The 23,444-nt window shown below is 55.4% G+C and overlaps 2 protein-coding genes across 3 annotated transcripts; both read right to left on the minus strand.

Annotated features, from left to right (window-relative positions):
* On the minus strand, positions 1–11,981 carry FAM76A (family with sequence similarity 76 member A). Of its 2 annotated transcripts, XR_013923143.1 has the most exons (10): positions 11,874–11,981; positions 10,668–10,732; positions 9,941–9,995; positions 9,220–9,372; positions 8,784–8,941; positions 7,935–8,021; positions 3,655–3,790; positions 3,098–3,199; positions 1,737–1,955; positions 1–1,202 (listed from the first exon to the last, which is right to left on the minus strand). XR_013923143.1 is itself a non-coding variant. In XM_080357683.1 (9 exons), exons 1-9 carry the CDS (start codon positions 11,952–11,954, stop codon positions 1,869–1,871), a joined length of 924 nt encoding a protein of 307 aa, XP_080213809.1. In that variant the 5' UTR covers positions 11,955–11,981; the 3' UTR covers positions 1–1,868. The 2 variants fall into 2 exon arrangements, 1 of the variants encoding a protein (XP_080213809.1); XM_080357683.1 differs by having other exon boundaries at positions 1–1,955.
* A 5,750-nt stretch (positions 11,982–17,731) lies between these two features.
* On the minus strand, positions 17,732–22,716 carry LOC308048426 (digestive cysteine proteinase 2-like; the record flags this gene model as incomplete). Its single annotated transcript, XM_080357579.1, has 11 exons — positions 17,732–17,919; positions 18,540–18,729; positions 18,958–19,119; positions 19,187–19,278; positions 19,456–19,649; positions 19,970–20,171; positions 20,870–21,110; positions 21,452–21,624; positions 21,788–21,880; positions 22,166–22,225; positions 22,668–22,716. The coding sequence occupies 11 exons, from the start codon at positions 22,714–22,716 to the stop codon at positions 17,732–17,734; spliced, it is 1,644 nt and encodes a 547-aa protein (XP_080213705.1).
* Between the last annotated feature and the right edge of the window lie 728 nt (positions 22,717–23,444).

Here is a 23,444-nt window from a genome sequence, read left to right on the forward strand (position 1 = left end):
GAGTTTTTTTAAAACACTTTTACAGTTGTCAGAGTTTTGTACAAATCAAAGCGTCCCTTTTAAAATCTGCATTATTACAAACATACAAAGAAACAAGGTTATTACTACAAATCATCAGCTACTCAACCGCAGGATCAATTTATCACAAACCCCCCATATCAGTATATACAGGGCCTTCCTCCCTCTGGTTATTTCTATATCTCGAGGGAAGCGAAAAAAGCAAAGCCCCCATTTAAAAAACATCCCAGCGACGCGCCTCATTTTCTAAAAACGCGGGAAGTACAAAATCCGGTATTTTCCGGCCGTCGCACTCTGGCAAAGTGCAACTATTTTGTCTTTCTTGTTTTCACATCACAAGTCTCTTTTAAAAACAAATAAAGGAAGAAGAGCGCACCCGGCAGCGCGTGATGCTGCGGCGGCTCCTTCCACGGCGGAAGCCAACGCCAGCAAAAAAAGTGCCTTTGAGTTAAAGGAACGAAATAAAGGATGCAAAAGAAATAATAAATGACAATGTCTAGTTAAAAGCTCAACAAAAGCCCTGACAGAGCAGCCAGCCCCGCAGCAATAGGACAATTTCTCTTCTCCATAACCCACCTTTGACTCTGCACTGAGGTTTCAGCTTCTGCTCCTCCGTCCTGATGGTCTCGGAGCCCTGAGATGTTTCTCCAGCCCTGGGTGGAACGCGGTGCTGGAGCTTGTGGTGCTTTTCCCACCTCCACAGCGGCCAAGTGCTCTTTATCCCCTCTGCGCCGCAAAAAGCTGGAGCCTGGGGAGCCGGCCTGGCTGGAAGGGCCCGTGGTCTCTGTGCTGTTTTGGAGAGGCACGTCCCTGGTGCAGGGAACTTCCGTAGCCCTTTTATTCTGCTGTTTGGTTTTTGCGGGTTTTTTTTAATCAGCAGTGAGAAATGTCCCTGGAGAGCCCCAAAAAAACACTCCCTGGCTTGGGGTGCTGCCTGAGTAAGCGCTTTCCCGGAGCCAAACTGGCTCCTGCGCCTGGAAGGGAACGGGGCAGGGAGAAGGGAGCTCGATCCAGGGATGATCCAAACCTTGAACTCTCCTCCTCTAAAGAAAAGGAGTGAGAGGCGCTTGATCACACTGAGCTGCAGAAGCCACCAATGTCCCAAAGGTCACCAAGTCACCGAAGGGGGGAAAATGAGGTGGGTTGGGGTCTGTATCATTACGTTCTCGCTCCCAATGCAAAAGCTCTCGTAACAAAACAAGAAAACACAAAAAGAGGCAGTTCAGTTTGCCAAGCTGACATAGAAAAGAAGAAAAAAACCCACAAAACAAATCAAACCAAAATAAACTTCCAAGATAAATACACAGCCTCCATTTTGGAAGCATCTTCAAAAAGCTGGATCAACCGTTCTCAGCAGTGGCACAACCTTCCAGTAACATCTGTTGGGCTGGTGATTTATCGGTTTCCTTTTGAAGAGGGAAGAGTCCAGGGGAAAACAAAACTCAAGCTCCCACCACACGCAGCTCCTGTCTTATCTGCGTAACAACCGGCCACGGCTATTGCCTCCCAGCAGCCGGTTGGGAGCCAGTGAGATGTCTCTAATGCAGCAGGTTCCTGTTTGCTAATGAAAAGGGTTGGCAGTGGTAGCAACTGGTTAGGAAAAGAAAAATACATTTCATCCAAAAAACAGTACTTTGGGGGGATTTCGGACGGCTGGCACCTCTCCCCGTGGATCAGATCAGTAATTCGAGAGAGACGGAAAGCAGACGCGCTCACACCTGCTGTCAAAAGGCAACGCGCGCCAGGCGTTTCCATCGGGTCCACGGCAGCAACAACGCGGAGGTTTTACTTCCAGCCGTTGGGCAGGTCTCCCAGACTCCTTGGCCAGAGCTCCCATGTGGGGTTTGGTTTTAAGGGGAGGTGATCGCTCCTGACTTCTCAGGTTTTTTGCCCTTCGATAGGGCAGCTGCTTGCTTCAGGAGTTCTCTGTTCTTGGCCTGGAAACACAATGAAAATGGGCATTTAATGACATGGATCGTTAGTTTTAGGAATCCTAGAATTGGCTGGAGGAGGGTGATACTGCACAGCATCGCAGCACAAGCTCAAGTCCAGCATCTCCTCTCTAACCGCCTCGAAAAGGCTCTTCCCATCCCTCCCCTCACATCCCCCCACTGTAAGCGAGAAGTTAACGGCTCCCACAGCGAGAGGGGACAACCGCGTGACGTGTGTGAGCCCAGCCAAGGACACTCAGAGGGCAGCCCCTCGCTCCAGCCACCGCGCAGAGCAAAACTCTGGTGACTCCAGGCCCATCCCGACCCTTGGTTTGGCAGGTTGGGACCAGCTTCCCCTGCCCCCGCTTATTCCAAACCGCAGGGTGAAGCAGCTCACGGCTCTCCAGCTTCACCCTCGGTGTCTCCACATGCCACTGACATTTTACTATAGGCTGTTTTCTCAGGGGCAACATAAGCCTTTTGTCTTATCCCCTGCCACTTCTCATGGCTAAGGCTTTAGATCATTATAAACCTCAGAGTAATTAAAGGGTGCAAAGTTCATTTCTGTGTCTGATTTCCGTGCTGGAACCAGGTCTCCTTTGACCCGATCTCTTGGGTGCCTCGGAGCGTGTTTATGTTGACAGTCTGCCCAGTGTTTCTGTGGCCGTGACGAGAATCCTGCTCTCCCTGCTCCCTCCAGCTCAGGGATTTCTCTTTTTGCACTACAGTGCTAAAGGAACTATCAACTGTTCCTTAAGCTTTGTTCTCTCTGGTTACCAGTCACATCAATCACATTAAGAACAGTGCAGGGAACTGACAAAGGTTCTGCAGTCTGGAGAAACAGGTTCAAACCTGAATTTGGCAATAGGTGAAATGAGTGTGATGGTTTCTCTCTAGTCCACAGGGGACACAACACAGCACTTCACAATACAGTGAGTCTGAACCCAAGTAGAGAGCAGCAGGGAGGATATAAATAGGGGTTACGACGCACTGCAGATGGTCCGGAGCCAGGGAGGGGCTGTGGGACAGGGCTGGGATGTGTTAGCAGAGCTGTCTGTGCAGAAACTCATGGGCTGTTGTGATCAGGGTGTCCTCAGTCACTCCTGGGTACAGCACAGCTCAGCAAATAAAAACAACAATGCTGTCACCTGTAACTGCTCCATGACCTCCTTGTGCGTCTTCTCCATTTGGTTCATCTTTGCCCTCATCTGCGACTCCTGGTATTGCAGGTCAGCTTTTAGCTCCGTGATCTGCAGAAAGGAACAAGTGAGCTGGCAGAAGAAACAAACACCTTCACCCCAGACGCACCCGGCCACAGAAAATGCTTGTGCAGAGATTGCGAGAGACCAGAGGAGCTTGGAAATGTGCTGGGGTGGGCAGGGGCGGCTCAGCAAGAGCAGAGCCGGTTCACAGAGCAGCACAGAGAAGCAGGAGCAGCCAGGGCTCTTTCTGCTCAGAGCAGCATGTTTTTTCTCAGTCTTTCCCCCACATGGAGGTCTCTGGGACAGCAGTCAGGAAATGACCCTTTATGAAATGAGATCTCCTGGGTGGGTCCAGAAAATGTCTTCGACATTGGAAAGGAGGCAGCCTGGAAAGAGCCAGAAACTCTCTTGCTCGCTCCAAGATAAAAAGCCAGACTCCCCTGGAGTGTGATCTGTGTGAACACGTCCGCACGCTGCGGGAGGAAGAAAGCCAAGGGCTGTACCTTCTTCTCCTTCTCCAAAATCATCTGATCTTTCTGGTGTAGCATCTTTTTTAAAGTCGCCACTTCCTCCTTCAGCTGCGCGATGATGACAAAGTGGTCAGTGCCAGGAGAGTCCAGGGCGAGGTCCGGAGAGAAACTGCAACAAAGAAGAGGGAAAGACTCATCACAACCCCTTCTCTTCACTGACACAGGGAAACTCCCACAGACGGCACTGGAAGGAAAACGGAAATCATTTAATGACACACGTTGTGTCCTCCAAATTATAGAATCACTTTGGTTGGAAAAGACCCCCATCAAGTCCAATCGTTGCCCCACTCCTGTCTCTGCCCCATGTCCTGAGAACCTCATGTCCGTCTGTCCAGCCCTCCAGGGCTGGTGACTCCAGCACTGCCCTGGGCAGCCTGTTCCAATGCCCCACAGCCCTTTGGGGAAGAAATTGTTCCTAAATTCAACCTCAGCCTCCCCTGGCGCAACTTGAGCCTGTTTCTTTGTGTCCCTGTCTCCCCTCAGCTCCTGTTCTCCAGCTGAATCCCCAGGTCCCTCAGTCTCTATCACACTTGTGCTCCAGCCCCTCACCCTTTCTTGGCATAAGCTGCCCAAAACTGACCCCAGGGTTCGAGGTTCAGCCTCCCCAGTGCCCAGCACAGGGTGATGATCACTCACTGGATGCAGGAGTTACCTGTATCCCTGCCCTGGCTGCCACATGGAATTTGGGAATCACATGGTATGACAGATAACAGAGATTACATGTGACATATCAAATCGTGTTATTGATTGATCAGCAGGGGCATGGAACTTCTATGGGTGACCATCGACCAGTGTGTGCAGCAACCCTACAAACAGCTAAGGGTCCTTTTTCAAAGCCAGGAGTTGTGGACAGCAAAGTGGTTCATGCAACCGCTTGGGAACTCTCTTTGCTCAGTCCCTGGATGCCCAGCAACACTTTTCACTAAATGTAAACAAGCATTCTGGCAAGGAGGGAACATGAAAGAGAAACAACCTCCAAGTTAAACAAACATAACCAAGAGAGACAGCTCTGTCCTCAGCAGGGAAAAGGGGTGAAAAGACACACTGGACTTTTGTATTTTGATTCCACTATGACAGAGTTAATGTAGGAAGAAGCTTCATGATCACTCCAGAGCAAGGAAGACTCCAGGAAGACAGAGAAACAGCTGAGCACACCACTTGTACACCCCCAGGAACTCTAAACCCAAGCAACCCGCTGAAAACTAATCCGGATACGAGTCACTCCCCTGCACTGGTAATTCATAAATCTCCCTACGAGACGCCCAGTGATCTGGGCAGCCACAAAGTGTCGTGCGCTGCAGGAATATTTCAGTTCATAAGATACAACAAGCTGCAGCCACAGGCCCAGGGAGCTCACCTGATCTTCGCCTGCCTTGTGTTCCTTACCGCTGGAATGATAAGCCTGATTTTTATCTCTTGGTGCTAAAAGGGCAAGCACACTCCCAGCCGCACACACCTGAAGTCGCTGTATAAAACCTTAACAGTAATAATGCAACAAAGCTTCACCTAGAAGATTAGTTCGAGCCTGGCTGTTATCAGACAGCACTGCTGCTATGAACAGGTTTATATGAAGCCTGACTGTTTTTTAAAGCCTCCGGAGTAGGTCAACACATGTCCTAAAGCCAGCATTTAGTTCTAAAGCCAGCATTTAGTTCTAAAGCCAGCATTTAGTTCTAAAGCCGGGACGTGGAGTGGACTGGGGTCAAATCGCTGCCTCCCTCAAGTACATTCCCACCTCCGCACTGGCTGCTCCCCTCACACGGGGGTTTCCTCCTGGAAATAATCAATTTTCTATTTAAAAGCACAGTCTGAATTGATTGGACTCGTTAGCAAGGATGTGGCACAAGAAAAAGCTCTTTCTACCACTGCGCTGGGGTGGAAACTCAGCAGGAGCAGCTTCACAGATCTGAAAGTCACAGGACGGCACCAGGAGAGAGAGTCTGGCAAAGGAAAACTCAGCTCTGAGGGTCTGTAGCCCACAGTCTTACAGGGTTAAAGCCCGCTGACGGCAGAGCCCACGCCACAGGACCGGCAGGTCTCTGGGGACAGCACATCTAGCGCTGGGCTTGTCACGCTGGGCAGCTCTCGAGCGCAGGAGCGGTTCGTACTCGCACACTACCACAGGATAACATCTCCATTTTAAATCTGTTCCTGAGTAGTTTCCCCGAGTGGAGGCTGTGCAAGATGGTGGTGGGTGCTCTAGTACCTTGCTGTGTGCAGGCACGTTACTAACAGTAGCTTTAATTTCCCACTCAGTGCTTGGGAGAAGGAAACAATACAAAAAAACAGCCTCCACAGAGGAAAAAAGGCTTCTTCACTGATTCCCTCTGGCTAAAACCAATCTCTTGCTTACACCACTCCTCTGTCCAGGCAAGCTTCACTCCTGCCGTATCCTGGCGTGAGGACGAGTGCCAGGAGTTGCTCACATTACCCTGAGCAGGAAAAATTCCCTCCTTGGCAGCTCCTGCTGCAGAGCACGCTGCGGAGAAGGGAAGGTGACAGCCGGCCCTGCCACCCAGCGGGGAGATGGGACAGACGGGCCACCAGCTGTCCCCAGAGCTGCTTGGAGCTTGGCAGAGCTGGTACAGACACCAGGGGCTTCGAGGGCGTTCTCCTGCCCCAGGGTCTGCACCCACAGCGGGGAACGGAGGGCTCAGGGTGCCCAGGCAACTCCAACAAACACACTTAATGAACCACCGTTATTATTCTACTCAAGAAACACAGCCACGTGTCTATTTAAGGCAGCTGCAGCTTGCCTTTTCCACAGCACGTTGCTGGAGCTCTTCAGGAGTTGCTAAAATTACCCACAGTCACTGGGATTCATCAAAAAAAAGCGCCCGTGGCGAGGACCACAGCCAGGCTGAGAACATCTGACACAAGAACAAAACAAAGGCGTTTGATTTCTCTAATACCTGCTCCTGTTTTGCAAACAAATGGCTGAGCCACTGATGCCAGAACATGGGACTTTTTGCTTCTTGGATAATTTTCAAGCCAGCAGTGGTGCTGCAGTGAGCTGTCAGGTCTCAGCCCAGGCTTTAGCGAGCAGATAAAAATACATGGTGGTGTCCTACAGCCCGGAGAGCAGCCTCAAAGTGAGCAGGAGCCTCGGCCGGGCTCAGCCACAGCTCCCAAGCCACAGTTAACCCTTAAGATTTTCACGCTTTTAACTGAAAACGCTGTTCAGATGATAAATGGTCTTTCAGAACACTCTGCCTTACCAAATTATTTAAGTTCTATTTCCCATCGTTGCACTTCGGAAACATTGACAAGGTGTCAATATAGGAGAGACGCAACTTGCGGTCTCAAAGGAAAGATGTTCAAGGTAGGTAGTGATTAATTAATTACCAGTGGCTTTAACAGACCGTTTGGCATCAATGTGGCTACGCTTTGGTTCGTGCCCAAAATTCACTGCTGTTTGGGAAGAGAGGGAGAGTTTCCATGGGAGGGAGGGCAAGAGGGGAGAAAACAAGAGGTGATCTCACTTCAGGATGTCAGTGCCTTGAGAAACAGGACAATGGTGGGCACCGAGACTCTGTTGGGAAGCAGCCCACTGCGCCAACGTGGACGGGGCACTCTGGGCAGGGGGACAAAGCATCTCGGGAGAGGAAGGAACGCTGAGAATCAGAGAGGAAAGGCAGGAATGAAAATATGCATGTACAAGACGGTAAAAAAATAAAAATCCATCTCAATCTCCTGTTTCTGCTAGTGAATCCCACTCTGCTGCACATGCAGCTGGTGTCAACATCATCCAGCACAATGTGTGACAGCAGGATGGGATTGGAAGGTTTGATTGTTTGTCCCTCCCCCAGAAGGCAGGAGGGGAAACGGGAGGTGGTGTTGATCCTCTCCTCTGAGATCGTCCCCCTGCAGACCAGCCTGACAGCCCCAAAATCACCAACCCCACAGAGCTCGACTCCCCAGCGCAGCCGACAGCCCCGTTCTGCCTCTACCTGCAGAGAGAGGACAACGCTCATCTGGCTGCGGTTTTCTTAACTGTTGGGGAGCTCAGCCAATAGCATTTTCTATTCTAGTAGGTACAACACTAGGTATTCTGTTCCTCTTCAAACCGAGGTCTAAATGTCAAGTCACGCTGGCCTGCTGGGTTTTGGAAACCACTAATACAGCCCCTCGATGTCCCAAAGCCCGAGATCCCTGCTCTTGCGTACGAGCTTCCTGTGATTTGCAAACTCTGTCTTATATAAATGTAGCAAACACGACCGCCCACCCACAATTTCCCTATGTAACAGGCTCACCTGTCACCGTTGGCAGAGATGGCATCAAACTTGGCTTTCTTCTTTGGGATTTCATTCTGAATAGAAGAGGTGGATAAGGTTTTCTGGCTAGAAAAATGAGGAAATCATATGTCAGAACCTGAATGACTTGCAGTCTAAGACAGATAAATATTCCCACCCCCGTTGAATCTATTAAGAAAAGATTTCCTAGCATGAGAATGAATGATAAAAAATTCATTCCCTGAAGAGTAGCTGGAGACCAAAAATAAACAGAAAACAACGTGTCAGTCAGATCAGTAGGTAGGTGAACAACTCACACTTAAAATCTACATTTCAATCATTAAATTTTACAAATGCAATTTAGCTTTAATTGTGTATGAGTTCAGTAAGTTGAATCACTAAGCAGCACTGTTGGACTACAAGCCTATGCCAGAACAGCGGGGTTTGCAAACTAGTAAAGCCTGACTTAGCCAGATTCTCCTGAACAACAAACAACTGCCAAAACCCAACACCAGTGTATGGAGGCCCAGATAGGACCAGAGGAAACAGTCTCAAGTTGCGCCAGGGGAGGTTGAGGTTGGATTTAGGAACAATTTCTTCCCCAAAGGGCTGTGGGGCATTGGAACAGGCTGCCCAGGGCAGTGCTGGAGTCACCAGCCCTGGAGGGTTGGACAGACGGACATGAGGTTCTCAGGACATGGGGCAGGGACAGGGGTGGGGGAACAGGTAGACCCGATGATCTCGAGGGTTTTTCCCAACCAAAATGATTCTGTGATTCAAAAGTGGCTTTAGGAACTGCACCGAGGGAGCGTGGAGGAGCCAGGCACCCTGTTTGCTCACCCCGCGCACAGAGAAGCTCGTGCACGTTACCTGTTGTAGTGGCTGCCGCTGCTGAGCCTGCTGTACTGCTCCTTCTCCTGCAGGCTGGCCCGGGAGGAGCTGCTCAGGTGTTTGCACTGCTCTTTGGTCTTCTGCAGGACACGTTTGTAGGACAGCGTGCACAACCAGCACAGCAGCTTTCCATCCACCTGCAGGATGAAAAAGAGAGGAGAAAAAGTTTTGGTCTGGCTTCCTGCCCACAAGCCAAATACAGAGAAGAAGCACCTTCAGGCAAAGAAGCAGAGGAGCTTGGAGATTAAACAGCTCCAAAACACAGCTCTGACAACAAAGCTCAGCTCCAGAAAAATCCGTTATAACCGAGAGACACCCCTTTTGGAAACACTAGAGAATACGTGAAGGAGATGGACAGACAATCGTTGTCATCAACTCTTTTACCTTTCTGGCCTCCTTTTCCAGTGATACTGACCTTCTTTCTGTCATCCTTCCGGTCAAACGCACACTGCTGCTTGCACTGCTCGCACGAGTGCGGAGGTCCGTACTTCTTTTCAGAGTTTGTGCAACGCTGGCACTTGTTTCCAATAAATGCTGCTATAATGTTGCAGTACTGGCAGGGTTTCGGCTTTAAGAAAGAAGAACAACTGATACAGCAGTGCCTTCTAATTACATTAATACACTACTCTGTCCCCTCCTCTCTTGCCATCACTTCAAAACTTTTATTTTCCCATTTCAAGCTAATCATCACGCTGATCCAGGAACCATAATTACACTTGGACCCCTGGTCTCCTGCTAAGTGTATTTATCTACGGCACCAAGACCATTTATCAAGTGCTATGAAATTTTTATAAAATGTATAACTCCAAAAGAGAAACAATCAAAACCTCTTTTTTAGGTTTCAGACAAGCAGGAAAGCAAGACTTATCACTGCTTCTGCAGCAATCTCAGTTTCTGTAAGCATGCTCTTGTTTCGACTGCATATCGAATAGGTCATTTCCTGGCCTAAAATGATGCAGAGCTGCTCTTTTCAGAACTAAGAGGAGAGAAAAGGCAAAAGCTTCGTGCTTGAGCCCACATATTATTGATCAGTCATGCTATAACAACACAGCCAGCCCATAAACTGCCTTGGGATTGGGCAGGATAAAGATAAAAACGATGAAAAGAGGCTGGTGAGAACAAGCCCCCTCACTTACTGTGCCATAGAGCTTCACGTTCTGAGCACACTTCTTGCATATTGTGTTGGTTTTGCTGTTCAAAAGAAGGAAAGATTGTTCTGTTAAAACTTCCCCAAAGGAAATTTGGCCCCTGTGGTGAGGATCCCTGTCTCCCCCGGGCTGCATCTCGAGTGGTGAGGTTGTATTAATCCTCACTACAGACGCATAACAAAGGGCATTTTCCATCCCCATCTGGTTGAGGGTAATTTACCAAAAAGTGGAATTACTGCAAAGTACCTTGTAATCAAGGCAAGTCAGGACAGAGATGTATTTGTTCAATAAACACAGGAAAAAACCCACACAATGCCTGCATGCAGCTACTGGGTTTTCTAATCCTTCCTCTGTAAGCTACGTAACTTGCAAAAATGCAAAAGCACAGCTGAAGGAAATACATAAGGAAATAATTTTTGGATACTAGAAATCAGAGAAGAGGAAAACTCGTGGGAAGGTGCACCCAGATCCTTCACTGGAAGATGCATCTGAGCACTAACCAAAACTAAACCCCAAGAAAACGGTGCAAATTAAGGACACCTCAGAGGCACAGTGACTCGCCCAGCAGCCCTTTGAGGAAGGTCAAAGGTGCCCCAAGTCTTCCACAGCAACAATCTACAGGTTAAGCCTCAGTTAAAGGTGTGGAAACACTATGGTTCTGCGGGTGCATCTGTTCTAAAGACAACATCAGTCTCCCCAGTTCAGCGACATTTACCTTTCCTGCTGGAATTCAGTCCTGCAGTAAGTGCATTTAACAATGGGATGCGCAATCCGGCACTCCTGCAACAACAGAAGCGTTGGGTGAGATTCAGTGCTTCTTCCGCACACCGTTTCCCAAAATCCCAGGTCACCTGCTGACCTCTGCTCCCATTTCGCCCGTCAAACTCAAACTATTTCCTCCCTGTACAGTCACGCTGCTCTTATGAGGGCTGAGAGCACAGGAAGGGTGACAGGGACGGCATGTGTCACAGGTGAGCCAGAAGTAAACTTGAGATGTGCAACAAGGGCTTATTTGCACCCAACACCCACAGACAAGGGTCACGGTGGTTGGTCTCACCTCCCCAGGCAGGAACAGAAAGTCTTGCTGCAGTTATTGTCACCCCTGCCCTCCACCAGCCTCCTGTGCCCATGGTGACAGTGGTCCTGCTCTGCCCCGTGTTTCTCAGCAATCCCGGGCTACTCCATATCCTGCCCCCCAGCCTTGATCTCATCCTTCCCCACTCAAACTATCCCTCAAGACCCACCTCCCCCCTTCAAATACCATAAGGCTTCTCCCAAATGTCCCCAGACCCTCCCACACACCCCAGGATCCCCCAGGCCTCTCCGCTTGCTAACAGCCTCCCTCACAAACAGCCCTTCACTTGTCCTCAGTTCTCCCCCAATTCCCCCATGACTCCCTCTCCAACACCCTCCAAGTACCCCCAGCAACCCAAACTGCCTCAGGTGCCCCTGACAAACAGCCCCCCCCCAGTGACCCCTCAATACCACACACCTCCCCAGCAGCCCACATGCCTCCAGCCCCCCAAAATCTGCCAAATGCTCCCAAGGCCCCAACCACAAAGCCTCTAACTACCCGCTCTGCACCCACAGATTGCCCCAAACCACCCCCCCGAAAATCAGCCCCCTCAATTAGCCCCAAATAACCACCCTGAGACCGCAGCCGCCCTAGATACCCTCAAGGCCTCCCTCACAAACAGCTCCCACTTACCCAAAGTCGCCTCCAAACCCCCCCTCACAAACCCCCCCTCACAAGCCCCCACTCACAGAACCCCCTCTCACAGAACCCCCACTCACAGAACCCCCTCACAAAGCCCTCCAGCGGCCCCTGCCCCCCCAGGCAGCTCCCTCACAGACAGGCCCCCCGGTCCCCTTCCCTCAAGTCCCCTCACGGTCTCCCCGGGCTCCACCGGCCGCCCCGGACCTTGCAGAGCTGCTGGCCCTGGCTGAGCGCCTCGAAGGGGAAGCGCTGGTGGCACTTGGTGCAGGCGTAGAGCGCCGCCATCCCGCCGCCCCGCTGACAGGCGCAGCCCTGCCCGGCCCGGCTACCCGGCTCCGCCCTCCCGTCGCTCCTCCCCTACCATTGGCCAAGCGTAGCATCACTCACCCCTCCGCCGCTTCTCATTGGCCAAAACGGCCGTCACTCCCGAGAGGGGGCGGAGCGGGACCGCCCCCTCCCTCCGCGGGCGTTGAGGAAGCGTTAACGTCACGCGGGGAGCGCTGCGCGGTGACGCAAGAGTCCCGCCCTGCCCGGCCCCGCCCCTCCGCGCGAGGTGTCACGGGGCCACGCGCGGCTCCGGGCGGGTCGCGCGAGATCGCGCGCGTGGGTGGGGGCCCGGCCCACAAGGCCTTGCGGGAGGGACCCGGAAGTGGGTTGGGCTGTGGTGGGCTAGGCTGAGCCTGGGGAGAGGACCGAGCTGAGCTGAGCTGGGCCGGGGCTGAGGGAGTGGGCTGGGAAAAGGGGCTGAGCCAGGCCGGGCTGGGGTTGGTGGAAGGAGCTGAACTGCGCAGGAGAAAGGGGCCGAGCTGCTGAAGGTGCTGAGGGGAGTGGAGCGGAGCATCTCCCGTGTGAGGAAAGGCTGAGGGAGCTGGGGCTCTGGAGCTGGACAAGAGGACACTGAGAGGGGACTCATTCCTGGGGATCAATATGGAAAGGGGCAGTGTCAGGAGGATGGAGCCAGGCTCTGCTGGTGACAACCAGGGACAGGACAAGGGGCAATGGGTGCAAACTGGAACACAGGAGGTTCTACTTAAAGATGAGAAGCAACTTGTTGGGGTGAGGGTGTCAGAGCCTGGCCCAGGCTGCCCAGGGGGTTGTGGAGTCTCCTTCTGTGCAGACATTCCAACCCGCCTGGACACCTTCCTGTGTAACCTCATCTGGGTGTTCCTGCTCCATGGGGGGATTACACTGGATGAGCTTTCCAGGGCCCTTCAACCCCTCACATTCTGGGTGCTGTGAAAGGCCGAGCTGGGCCGGGCCAGGGGGAGGGTTTGGGAGGGGGGGCAGCGCTGAAACAGGTGGATCTGTAGCTAGTGTGAGGGGGTTGAGGGAAAACTGCGCCTGGGAGGTTGAGGGAAAGAGAATTGGAGGAAAAGGGAGAACGACATAGGAAGTGGCGTCTGCAGCGAAAGGAAAAGCTCCCGGTGAACTCGTTTCCCTCTCTGCTGCAGCAGCTGCGGTCGCTGGGCGGACCCGCGGGCCAGGGCAGCACCGCAGCTCCTGGCGCTGGGAAGCTGTTTCCTCCGTTTCATCGCGGGGTGAGGTTGGACTGCAGTCGCTGCAGCGAGGGCAAATCATACACTGCACACGCACTAATTGCTCTTTTGTAATCAAGTAGTCGTCATTTTTTACAGCGCGACACAGAACAGATGCTGCGAGCTCAAGTATGTGCTGCCTGCCCAAACAAGTGACGGGAATTCAGGCATTTTGGAGTTAAAAGTTCACTCTGTAGAGCCAAGATCGATTGAACAAAACGCAGTAACTACTCTTGGTTCTGTTAATAACCCCACAGGAGCGTGATTTGGTCTTTTTTTTTCCTGTGTCCTCACACCCCGCTCACTCTCGGGCCATCGGGGATCCCTTGAAACTCCTTTCCCCACCTTTGTAATGTTTTCCACACCAACCGACAGCGCGTTCCCGGCGCGAGCGGCGGAGCTGAACCAGCTCCCTGCGGCGCTCAGCCGCTCCCAAGCAGGACCGGGGGAGTGTCTTGGGTGCTCAGCGAGGCTGCGTGGGTGTGCATATTAAAGTGAAATTCTGCTGTGCTCGGCTACCTCGGGGACTGGTTATAATCACCCGGCAAACACGCTGCATGGAGGAGAAATACTTAATTTAATGAAATTTGTTGTGTTGTGCTGGCAATTGGGAAATACTGGGTGGTGGAAGCAGAAGGAAGAGCTTGGCAGAGGTGGTGCCGGCTTTAAAACAAACCCCTCCTCGCTGCCCAGGGCTGTGGTGCTGCAAGGAGAGGGTTTTGGGGAGAAATCAGGCAGACCCATGGGCTGGGGCTGCCCCGATTTCTGGGGTTTCATAACACACCTGGAAAACATAAATGCTGTGAATGATTTGTTATAAGAAATTTTAAAAGACCTAAAAGTGGGGAGGGGGTTGCAAACCTCTGGAGCTGAAGGCAAAGGGGTGATTATTTTGTTTCAGAACGTGAACAACAAGCCTGGTGGAGCGCTCATGGTCACCAAGGGAAAAACGTTTGGTGAAGGAAGAGCGTTTGTAACGCTGCTACCAGAGGAACTGTAATAAGAAACGCTTAAAAAGCCGCTGCCTCGGTGATTTTCCAGGACAGCCTGGCAGTAAAGAGTTTGGAGGTTTGCAGAGCTGGAAAAACATTCAGGTTGTAGAATCATTTTGGGTGGAAAAGCCCCTCAGGATCACTGAGTCCAACCATTCCCCACCCCTGTCCCCGCCCCATGTCCTGAGAACCTCATGTCCGTCTGTCCAGCCCTCCAGGGCTGGTGACTCCAGCACTGCCCTGGGCAGCCTGTTCCAATGCCCCACAGCCCTTTGGGGAAGAAATTGTTCCTAAATCCAACCTCAGCCTCCCCTGGCGCAACTTGAGGCCGTTTCCTCTGCTCCTGGTGCTTGTTCCTGGGGAGCAGAGCCCGACCCCCCTGGCTCCAAGCTCCTTTCGGGCAGTTCAGAGATCAGAAGGTCTCCCCTCAGCTCCTGTTCTCCAGCTGAACCCCCAGGTCCCTCAGTCTCCATCACACTTGTGCTCCAGCCCCTCACCAGCTCCGTTCCCTCCTCTGAACTTGCTCCAGCACCTCAAGGGCTTTTTTGCTGTGAGGGGCCCAGAACTGACCCCGGGGTTCGAGGTTTGGCCTCAGCAGTGGCCAGGACAGGGGGACAATCACACTGGATGCAAAATTTGTACCCCCACAAAGCTCCAGTTTTCAGCAAAGACGAGGTGGCCTCACCCTGGATCACAATCCTCACGCCTCTAAAACCTCAGGGCTCCACAACACGTGTCGTTTCCCTCTGTGAACCCCCCAGCTCTGTCCTGGCACCCAACCCCGCCGGGACCCCCTTCCCCAGGGCCTGGGAGAGCTCGTGATCAGCCCCCCCGGGTTGTCTGGGAACATTTGGTAGCCAAGAAGTTGCCAAAACAAGTTGGATTCAGCTGTTGTTCCCTGACACCGTCTGTGGTTCCCTGCAAATCACTAACAGATAATATTTTCATCTTCTGGCTCTCTCTGCGTCTCCTGCTTTCTGAATAATTACCTTGTTTTGTGCAAGGCTTTCACAGATCGTTCATCCAGCGCTGAAAAGCAGCCAGTGTTTTGGGGGCTGGAACACGTTTTTCTGGCCACCTGGCAGTGTGCGGCGGTCTGGCCGAGCGCAGCTGCTTGGGAAACGCCGCGTCCAGGACGGCGAGGGCCGGGCAGTAACCAAACCCAGCTGGAGCCCCGGCGGAATCCCGGCCGCCCTTCCGCGGAGAATAACCCAGCCTGGCAAACCGGCCCACCCTGCGTTTCTGGGTGTGTGGACAGATGCATCCCGCAGACCTGGACACTCTCACCCGCAAAGAGGCTGTTTTGCTGGGAACAAAAAGGCCTCTCGGGAGCTGTTTGTGGCGCTGGGCTCTGTCTCAACTGGATCCCTGTGTCCTGGCCAGCGCTGGGCTCTGCCAGACTGGGGGGGTTGGAGCTGGGATCACCCCAAGGTTCCCATCTCAAGGGACGAGTTGCTCCGGGGCAGGCGGGAGGAACAATCATCACTCTGCCAGTTTGTCACAGGACGGTTTGGGTTGGAGGGACCTCCCCAGCCCCCCAGTGCCCCCCCTGCCATGACAGGGACATCTGCACCAGCTCAGGGTGCTCAGACCCCGTCCAGCCTGGCCTGGGATGTCTCAGGGATGGTTCATCCACCACCTCTCTGGCCAACCTGGGCCAGGCTCTCACCACCCTCAGGGCAACAATTCCTTCTCATGTCCAGCCTGAATCTCCCTCCTTTAGTTTAAAACCATCACCCCTTGTCCTGTCACAACAGCCCCTGCTCAAAAGTCTGTCCCCATCTTTCTTATCAGCCCCATTCAAGTCCAGAAAGGCCGCACTAAGGTCTCCCCGGAGCTTCTCTTGTCCAGGATGAACAAACACGACAGCTCAGGACAGCCTGTGGGGTGACCACACCAGCTCCCACCTCCAGCACAAAAGCCACCGCCAGGACTGTCCCTAAAGGCACCACCTCATGTGCAAACACATGTGCCCAGCTTAAGCACCTGAGCATCCATCTTGTGGTTGGGAGGTGCCAAGAAGGGGCAGCAGATCAAGGAGGAGACCCTGGAGGTGGCAGAAGGCTGAGAAACACCAGGACTGCAAGCTGTCCAAGACCCACCTCCCACCCACTGGCCTCTGGAGACACCTCGAACCGCTGCAGCCTGCAGACCAAGAAGACGACGGGGTTTTCAAGGGGACACGAGGGAGGTGGGTGCCAACTGCCCTCAGTGCTCGCTCCCCGTAAAGCACCTTGTATTGCACTGTCTAGGTGTCAGATTTGGGGAGCTTCCCCCCTGCCCCACATTTCCAGCTCTGCAGGCAATGTGCCCCTTCCAAAGGAAACACAAACCTTTAGGCTCGGCTTTCCATACAAAGCCGGGTTCAGAGCTTGTTCTTTGCCGCACTCGGCTAAACCCGGAGTGACCCTGAGGTTGGGGTGTCAAGGGAAACCTGGAGGTGCAGCTCCCCCAGGCTGGAGAGCCCAAAGCTGGCTCTGCAAACAGATCTCTCTTCAGGTATGTCCTTTCTCATTTTCTCCTTTTTCCATATATAATAAAAGGATCTATTTTAATTTCCCAGCCATCCTTAACTCCCCACGCTCAGAAGCTGCCGTCCTAATGCCACAAAATGCAAAACTTCAGGCTAAATGCTTCCTGGGGGTGGAAAAACCTCCAGCTCTCAAACCACCTGCGTGTTCAGCAGCAAATTCAGCACATCACCTGTCCAAAGGGAGCCGGGAAGTCACGGTTCCCTGAAAGTCAAAGTGTGTTTTTATTGACTGCAGCCAAGGGAATCAAAGATCTGGAGACCTGGACTCCCACAGAATAAACCACATTATTCCTGCGCAGTGATCGTTTCTCTCCCAGCCGTGAATTCGAGTCGGCGCCCCTGCTGAGAATGATTAAAGAGCACTCCAGAAATCAGGGCAGCAAATTGGAAAATAAGCAGGTGAACAAGCGAAAGAAAACAAGAAAATATTATGACCTGCCACCCTCAATCGGGAGCAATCGCGTCTCCTGGAAGGAGGCGCCGATCCCCGCGTGCTGCCGGTCGCTGCTCGCGGCAAACAGCGGTTTGCTGTCCAAAATACAGGTGGAGCCATGGGGAATGTTGCTTCTCAACCACCAAAACCCCATTTTGGGGGAAGATAAAGCCTGTGTACGCTGATAGAAGCCAGGGCTGCCTTTTCCCCTTTTGTCGGCTCCCTCCCCAGCTGCTAAATGGGCTTTTGAATTGGGAAGGCAGAACCAACAGCCCTCACGTGGGAGCTCTGGGCTGCCTACCCGGCTCCGTCCCCATGGTGGACACGAGCAGGACATCAGAGCCCGAATAATGAACCCAATAACCAGCCTGGACACCCCAAGAGCACGATAGACAGAATCATTGCTACAGGATTTAATTGCCAAAATGGTAAAATAGCTCTGCAGAGGGCTGGGAGCATCCTCCTGCCCCTCTGCCCCACAACCACCTCCTGGGGCCCCACATCGCTCTGCCAGCCCCACATCCACCTGGAGCTGCGCAGGGACCGGGCAGACGCGGGGCTGTGTCCCGTCAGGACAGGATGGGGAAGGAGGCGGCGGTGGCCACACCGCAGTTGTTGTCCCTCGTGGCCATGAGGATGTAGCCGTCGTTGCCCCAGTACGTGGACCAGGAGTTCTTGATGAGCCAGTAGCTCTTGCCGTGCAGGACTCCGTAGCCCACGGCCAGAACCGCGTGGTCCAGCGCTGACGGCTCGTTTCCTGGCCAGGAGGAGAGAAAAACATGGAGACACAGAATCACATAATCATGGAGTCATTTTGGGTGGAAAAGTCTCATTGAGTCCAACTGCTCCCCCAGCCCTGTCCCTGCCCCATGTCCTGAGAACCTCATGTCCGTCTGTCCAGCCCTCCAGGGATGGTGACTCCAGCACTGCCCTGGGCAGCCTGTTCCAATGCCCCACAGCCCTTTGGGGAAGAAATTGTTCCCAAATCCAACCTCAGCCTCCCCTGGCACAACTTGAGGCCGTTTCCTCTGCTCCTGGCGCTTGTTCCTGGGGAGCAGAGCCCGACCCCCCTGGCTCCAAGCTCCTTTCAGGCAGTTCAGAGATCAGAAGGTCTCCCCTCAGCTCCTGTTCTCCAGCTGAACCCCCAGGTCCCTCAGCCTCCATCACACTTGTGCTCCAGCCCCTCGCCAGCTCCGTTCCCTCCTCCCAACTCACTCCAGCACATCCTTTGGAGCTGGAGGTTGTTCTGGACGCAGTGAATGACCCGGTATCCCTGTCCGGGAGCTTCACGGGAAGGGAAATCCCACCCTACAGCTGTTTTTGCCCACGCCAGCCGCGGTGAGGGGGACACGGAGCCTCCTGGCTCGCAGGACTCACCGCAGCGGGGCTCCTCGTAGACACCGTTGGCGTAGAAGGCAAAGGACTTGTGCGAGGCATCGATGTTGACGGCCACGGGTCCGTGCTTGACCAGCGCGGCCTTCAGCGCCGCGGCGTTGCCCGGCTCCACGCTGGCGTAGCCGGCCAGCTGGGCCACCAGCTCCGACTGGTTGTAGTGGCAGTAGCCGTTCTGGGGGGCAAGGGGGAGGCGGAGGTGGCACCAGAGTCCCAGGGCAGGTGTGAGGTGCAATGCACCCCAGTGAGGGGGAAGGAGGGAGGGGGAACAATTCTGATGGAGCATCCATAAACCAAAGCAAAGCGTCCACCTGCTGCCAAGGGCTGAGTTGGGACAGCCTGGAGGAAAGAAGTGGGGAGGGGTGACACTGGACACCCCCCTGACTGTCACTGCCACCCTCACCTGCCCCAGGTACGGCCCGTAGGACTCGGTGGTGGCGATGCCGCCGTGTTTCTTGATCCACTCGTAGGCTCGCCACTCCTCACCGCCGTCACAGCCGTAGTTCCCGAAGCCCCAGGCGCAGTCGATGAGGACTTGTTGGGACAGGGGGGTCAGCACGCCGGTCTGGGGACACACACGCTGCAGGGCCGGGCCGGGCATCATCCGGCGCCCCGGCCGTCCCTGCTCTCACCTTGAGGAACAGGGCACCCTCCATCGCACCCGCCGTAGCGAAGCTCCAGCAGGACCCGCAGACGGCCTGGTCCTTCACGGGGGTCACGGCGCCTGGGACAGCGGGGGGGCTGAGAGGCCGCGCTGGCACCGAGGACGAGGGCGGGCGGGGGTGATGGAGAGCGGGGCAGTTCGCTCGGACTTTGCGCTGGCCGGGATGGGGAGCGCTCGCACCCCCACACCGCAGGCTCGCACCACCCCAACGGTGAGACCTCCGGACCCCGCACCTACCGTACATGCGCCAGTCCAGGCTCTCGGGCAGGATGAGGCCGCTGTAGAGCTCGCTGGGGAAGGGCTGCCCGTTGTTGGGGTCCCCGCTGCGCCGGCGGCCCCGCAGGGCGGCCAGTTCCTGGGGCGTGCGGTCGGCCAGGTGGTTCAGCGCCAGCGTGTAGGAGAGCGCGGCGCGGTTCCGAGAGTGCACGAACCTGCCGTGGACACAGAATCACAGAATAACTTTGGTTGGAAGAGACACTCAGGATCTCTGAGTCCAACATTTAACTCCAGGTCCCTCAGCCGCCCCCATCACACTTGTGCTCCAGCCCCTCACCAGCTCCATTCCTTTCTTTCAACTCGCTCCAGCACCTCAAGCTCTTTCTTGTCATGAGGGGCCCAAAACTCACCCTGGGGTTTGAGGTTTGGCCTCCCCAGTGCCCAGCACAGGGGGATGATTTGTGAGAGGGGAGCAGGGAACCACACTGGACACCCCATCCCTGACCCTCCAAACCATGCCCATGGCATCCCGTACCGCATGTTGTGGATGAAGGTGCGCTTGCGATGCTCATGCTCCTCCTCACTGCTGTAGCTCTTCCCAAACCGCTCCTTGTAGTGGTGGAAGAGGTGGTGGTGGACATGGTCCGTCTCCGCTGCCCTCCCCACAAACTCCTGCATGGGGTTGGCCACGATGCGATGCTCGGGGCCGGCCGCGGGCCACTGCTCACACTGCATCCCTGCCACGAGGCACGGACGGCGCTGATGCCTCCTGAGCGGGGACGGGCTCTCCTGGCCCCCGCTGGGGTGCAAGTGAACCCCAAAACCATAGGGGCTGTCTATCCCCTATAGACATGTGCATGCAGGGGGGATCTGCACCCACACCAGAGCTGGTTCCCGAGCACCCGCCATCCCACGCAGTGCCCTGTGCTCCGGCATGGAGGAGCCAGCACCGGCAAAGCACCCACAGCACCCCAGCTATCGTAGAATCGTAGAGTCATTTTGGTTGGAAAAGCCCCTCAAGATCATCGAGTCCAACCATTCCCACTGCCCCGTGTCCTGAGAACCTCATGTCCGTCTGTCCAGCCCTCCAGGGCTGGTGACTCCGGCACTGCCCTGGGCAGCCTGTTCCAACGCCCCACAGCCCTTTGGGGAAGAAATTGTTCCCACATCCAAGCTCAACCTCCCCTGGCGCAACTTGAGGCCGTTTCCTCTGCTCCTGGCGCTTGTTCCTGGGGAGCAGAGCCCGACCCCCCTGGCTCCAAGCTCCTTTCAGGCAGTTCAGAGATCAGAAGGTCTCCCCTCAGCTCCTGTTCTCCAGCTGAACCCCCCAGGCTAATCAACATTACATTTCTCCCTGCTTTTGTTTTTTTCCCCAACTAAATCAATTCACTCAAATTATCAAGCTCAAAAAACCAAATTCCAAAGGGATGCTCACCCTTGGGGAGGTGGAAGACGCTGGGGGGGAAGCGGTGGCCGAAGGAGAAGTACTCGATCTCGTACTTGTCGTAGTGGGAGCCCAGGAGGCTGTTGAAGCCCCTCACCTCGTAGTGCAGGGGCACGGGCTCGCGGGCAGAGCTGCCCACCCGCAGCGTGTACACGTTCTTCTTGTGGCCCCAGTAGGAGACGTTCTGCCAGACGGCGCAGCGCTGCCCGCGGAAGCGCTCCTCCCGCACCCGCTGCGCGCAGAGAGCGCGCTGGGGACCGCGCTGCCATGGCGGGGACCGCGCTGCCATGGCGGGGACCGTGGTGCCACAGTGGCACCAGTACAGACACTGCACCCTGGTGAGCTTGGGCACTTGGCAGTGATGGTTCCCCCCCACGCACCCATCCTGCTTCATGCCAAGCTGCATGCAACCCCTCCATCACCCATGGCCACATCCAACCTTGTATTTACCCATCCCAGCCAGGGAAAGATGCTCTGCCCTCATAGGGAGGTGCCATCAGACAGGCTGTACCCATGGGGTGTCCCTTGTCCCTGCCCCATCCCGCGTGCCAGGGGACCATGTCTGGAGCTCACCTTGAAGTTCTCCAGGCTGGGGAAGACGCTCTGCGGGGCAATGAGGTCCCTGTCGGTGCCGTTGATGCGGAAGCACTTGCGGACGTTGACCTCTGTCTCGGTGGTCTCAGGGGTCACCTTGAAGCTGGCACCGAAGGGCTCGATGGAGCCAAACTGGTAGGTGACCACTTGGCCTGGGGACAGCGCTATGGTCAAAGCCAAGTCCCCGGGTCCTGGCACTGTGGTGGCTCCCAGGGCTTTGCTGGGGCACCCAAAGGTCCTGGGGCAGAAGGAGGGGGATGGTGAGGGGTCCAGGGGATGGTGAGGGGTGGGGGTTGGGTCCCTCTCTGCACCCACCACCATAGTACTCGATGCGGCTCTTCCCCCCGGTGAGGTTGTACCAGGCTTCAAAGGGCTCCCTGATCTCCGCGTAGGGCAGGGTGATCACTCCTGTGGGGACAGAGGGGCTGGACAGGGGGGCTGAGCCCCACGGACCTCCCCGACCCCCCGCCTGTGTCCTGGAGAGGAGCACGGGACAGACAGGGAGCACCCCAGGACCCCCCAGTGTCACCCCCTGCTCCCACCCATGGCGTCACCCCACGGCAGTGATGCACCTCCAGGTTTGAGGGGTATTGGAGCCCCTCGGCTGGGGCTCGTCGGGTGGGAGCCGGTGGTTGGAGGTGCAGGACCCCCTTGGGCACCATCCCTGAGGGGTTTCCCGTCCCCAGGCGGTACCTGTGACGTGGTAGATGTCCCCAAATGCGGGTGTCTCCAGAGGTGCTTTGCACTCTACTCCTAGAAGAAAAAACAAAACCAAACCACAAGCCCCTTCGCACTGCTGATTGTCCCCCCTCCGCGGCACGGGCTGGTCCCTGGCTGGCTGTCCCTCGGGACAAGGGACAAAGCTGGGAGGGCTCCCACCAGCATCCCCAAACTGGGGTCCCCACTTGTTCTCCAGTCTCTGGCTTCCCCAGAGCTCCTGCACACTTGGGGACACCCCAAAGCCCCCCCACACCCCAGGGTGTGAGGAACACCCCTGTGAACCCCCATATGCCATGCACAGAGTGTGCCCACCGCGCTGGGCATGGGGACAGGGACAGAGCAGCCGCCCCCGTGGCAAGGGCCCCCCCAGCAGCCCAGGACCACTGCAGTGCCCAGGGTGGGGGACAGGGTGGCATCACCCTGCGATGGGGACACGGCATCCACGTCCTCCCGAGCTCAGCCGGGGGGTGCTCACCCAGCAGCACGGCAGCCCCCAGCACCAGCAGCGCCCCCAGCCCCTCCATCCCGCAGCCCCAGCCCGTGCTGCTGCCCTACACCCACGGGTGCCTTAAATCCCAGCGCTGGGTGGGCTGGGAGCTGCCGGCAGCCAACGGGCAAAGCCCCGTCCTTCCCTGGGCTGGGGCTATACCAAGGGGGGGTGTGGCTTTATGTTGCCCTCCTGCCCCTCTGTGGGGACCCATGGGTGCCCTTTCCACCCTGCAGCAGGGTGGGTGCCAATGCCGTGGGCTTGGGGCAGGGGGAGCAGGGTGGGAGCCAGAGTGCTATGGGCACTGGTGCCCCATGGCACGGGTGCTCCCTGGGGAGAAGGTGGGTGCCCCGTGGATTGGGGGGCTTGGGGTGTGTGCTGGGGTGTCCCTGTGCTCCACCCACCCTGCAGGGCAGTGTGCAGCCAGGTTTTGGTGCTGTGAGCAGGGGGACCCCAAAACCCTGGGGTGGAGGGGTGCAGTCAGCCTCTGCCAGGCACCCCAAAAACCCTCTGGGTGTTGCCCACCCTCCGGGGACAGAAGCCGAGGTGTCCCCATGTCCCCACGCATGCCAGGCAGCACTGGGAGGTGGGGACCGTTTGCATCCCTGCATCCTTCAGATCCAAGCCCAGGGCTGCAACGAGGGGCTTCTCATTGGAACAAAAAGGGGAAAGATGCAGAGGAATTGTCAGGAGCCGCATGGAAAAACAGACACGGGGAGGAGAGAGCAGCACTGTCACTGCGGCACAGTGGCCTTCACCCCTCCG

The sequence above is a fragment of the Nesoenas mayeri genome, assembly GCF_963082525.1.
Source record: "Nesoenas mayeri genome assembly, chromosome: 21".
NCBI classification, from domain to species: Eukaryota; Metazoa; Chordata; class Aves; order Columbiformes; family Columbidae; genus Nesoenas; species Nesoenas mayeri.

Bases quoted from the DNA above. Each gene is read 5' to 3' on its own strand.
- FAM76A (XM_080357683.1), bottom strand. From the start codon at position 11,954: ATGGCGGCGCTCTACGCCTGCACCAAGTGCCACCAGCGCTTCCCCTTC. The intron at 8,942-9,219 runs GTCAGTATCACT...TTCATCCTGCAG, and splicing joins GGAAGGATGACAGAAAGAAG to GTGGATGGAAAGCTGCTGTG. The intron at 1,956-3,097 runs GTGACAGCATTG...TTGTGTTTCCAG, and splicing joins AGGTCATGGAGCAGTTACAG to GCCAAGAACAGAGAACTCCT.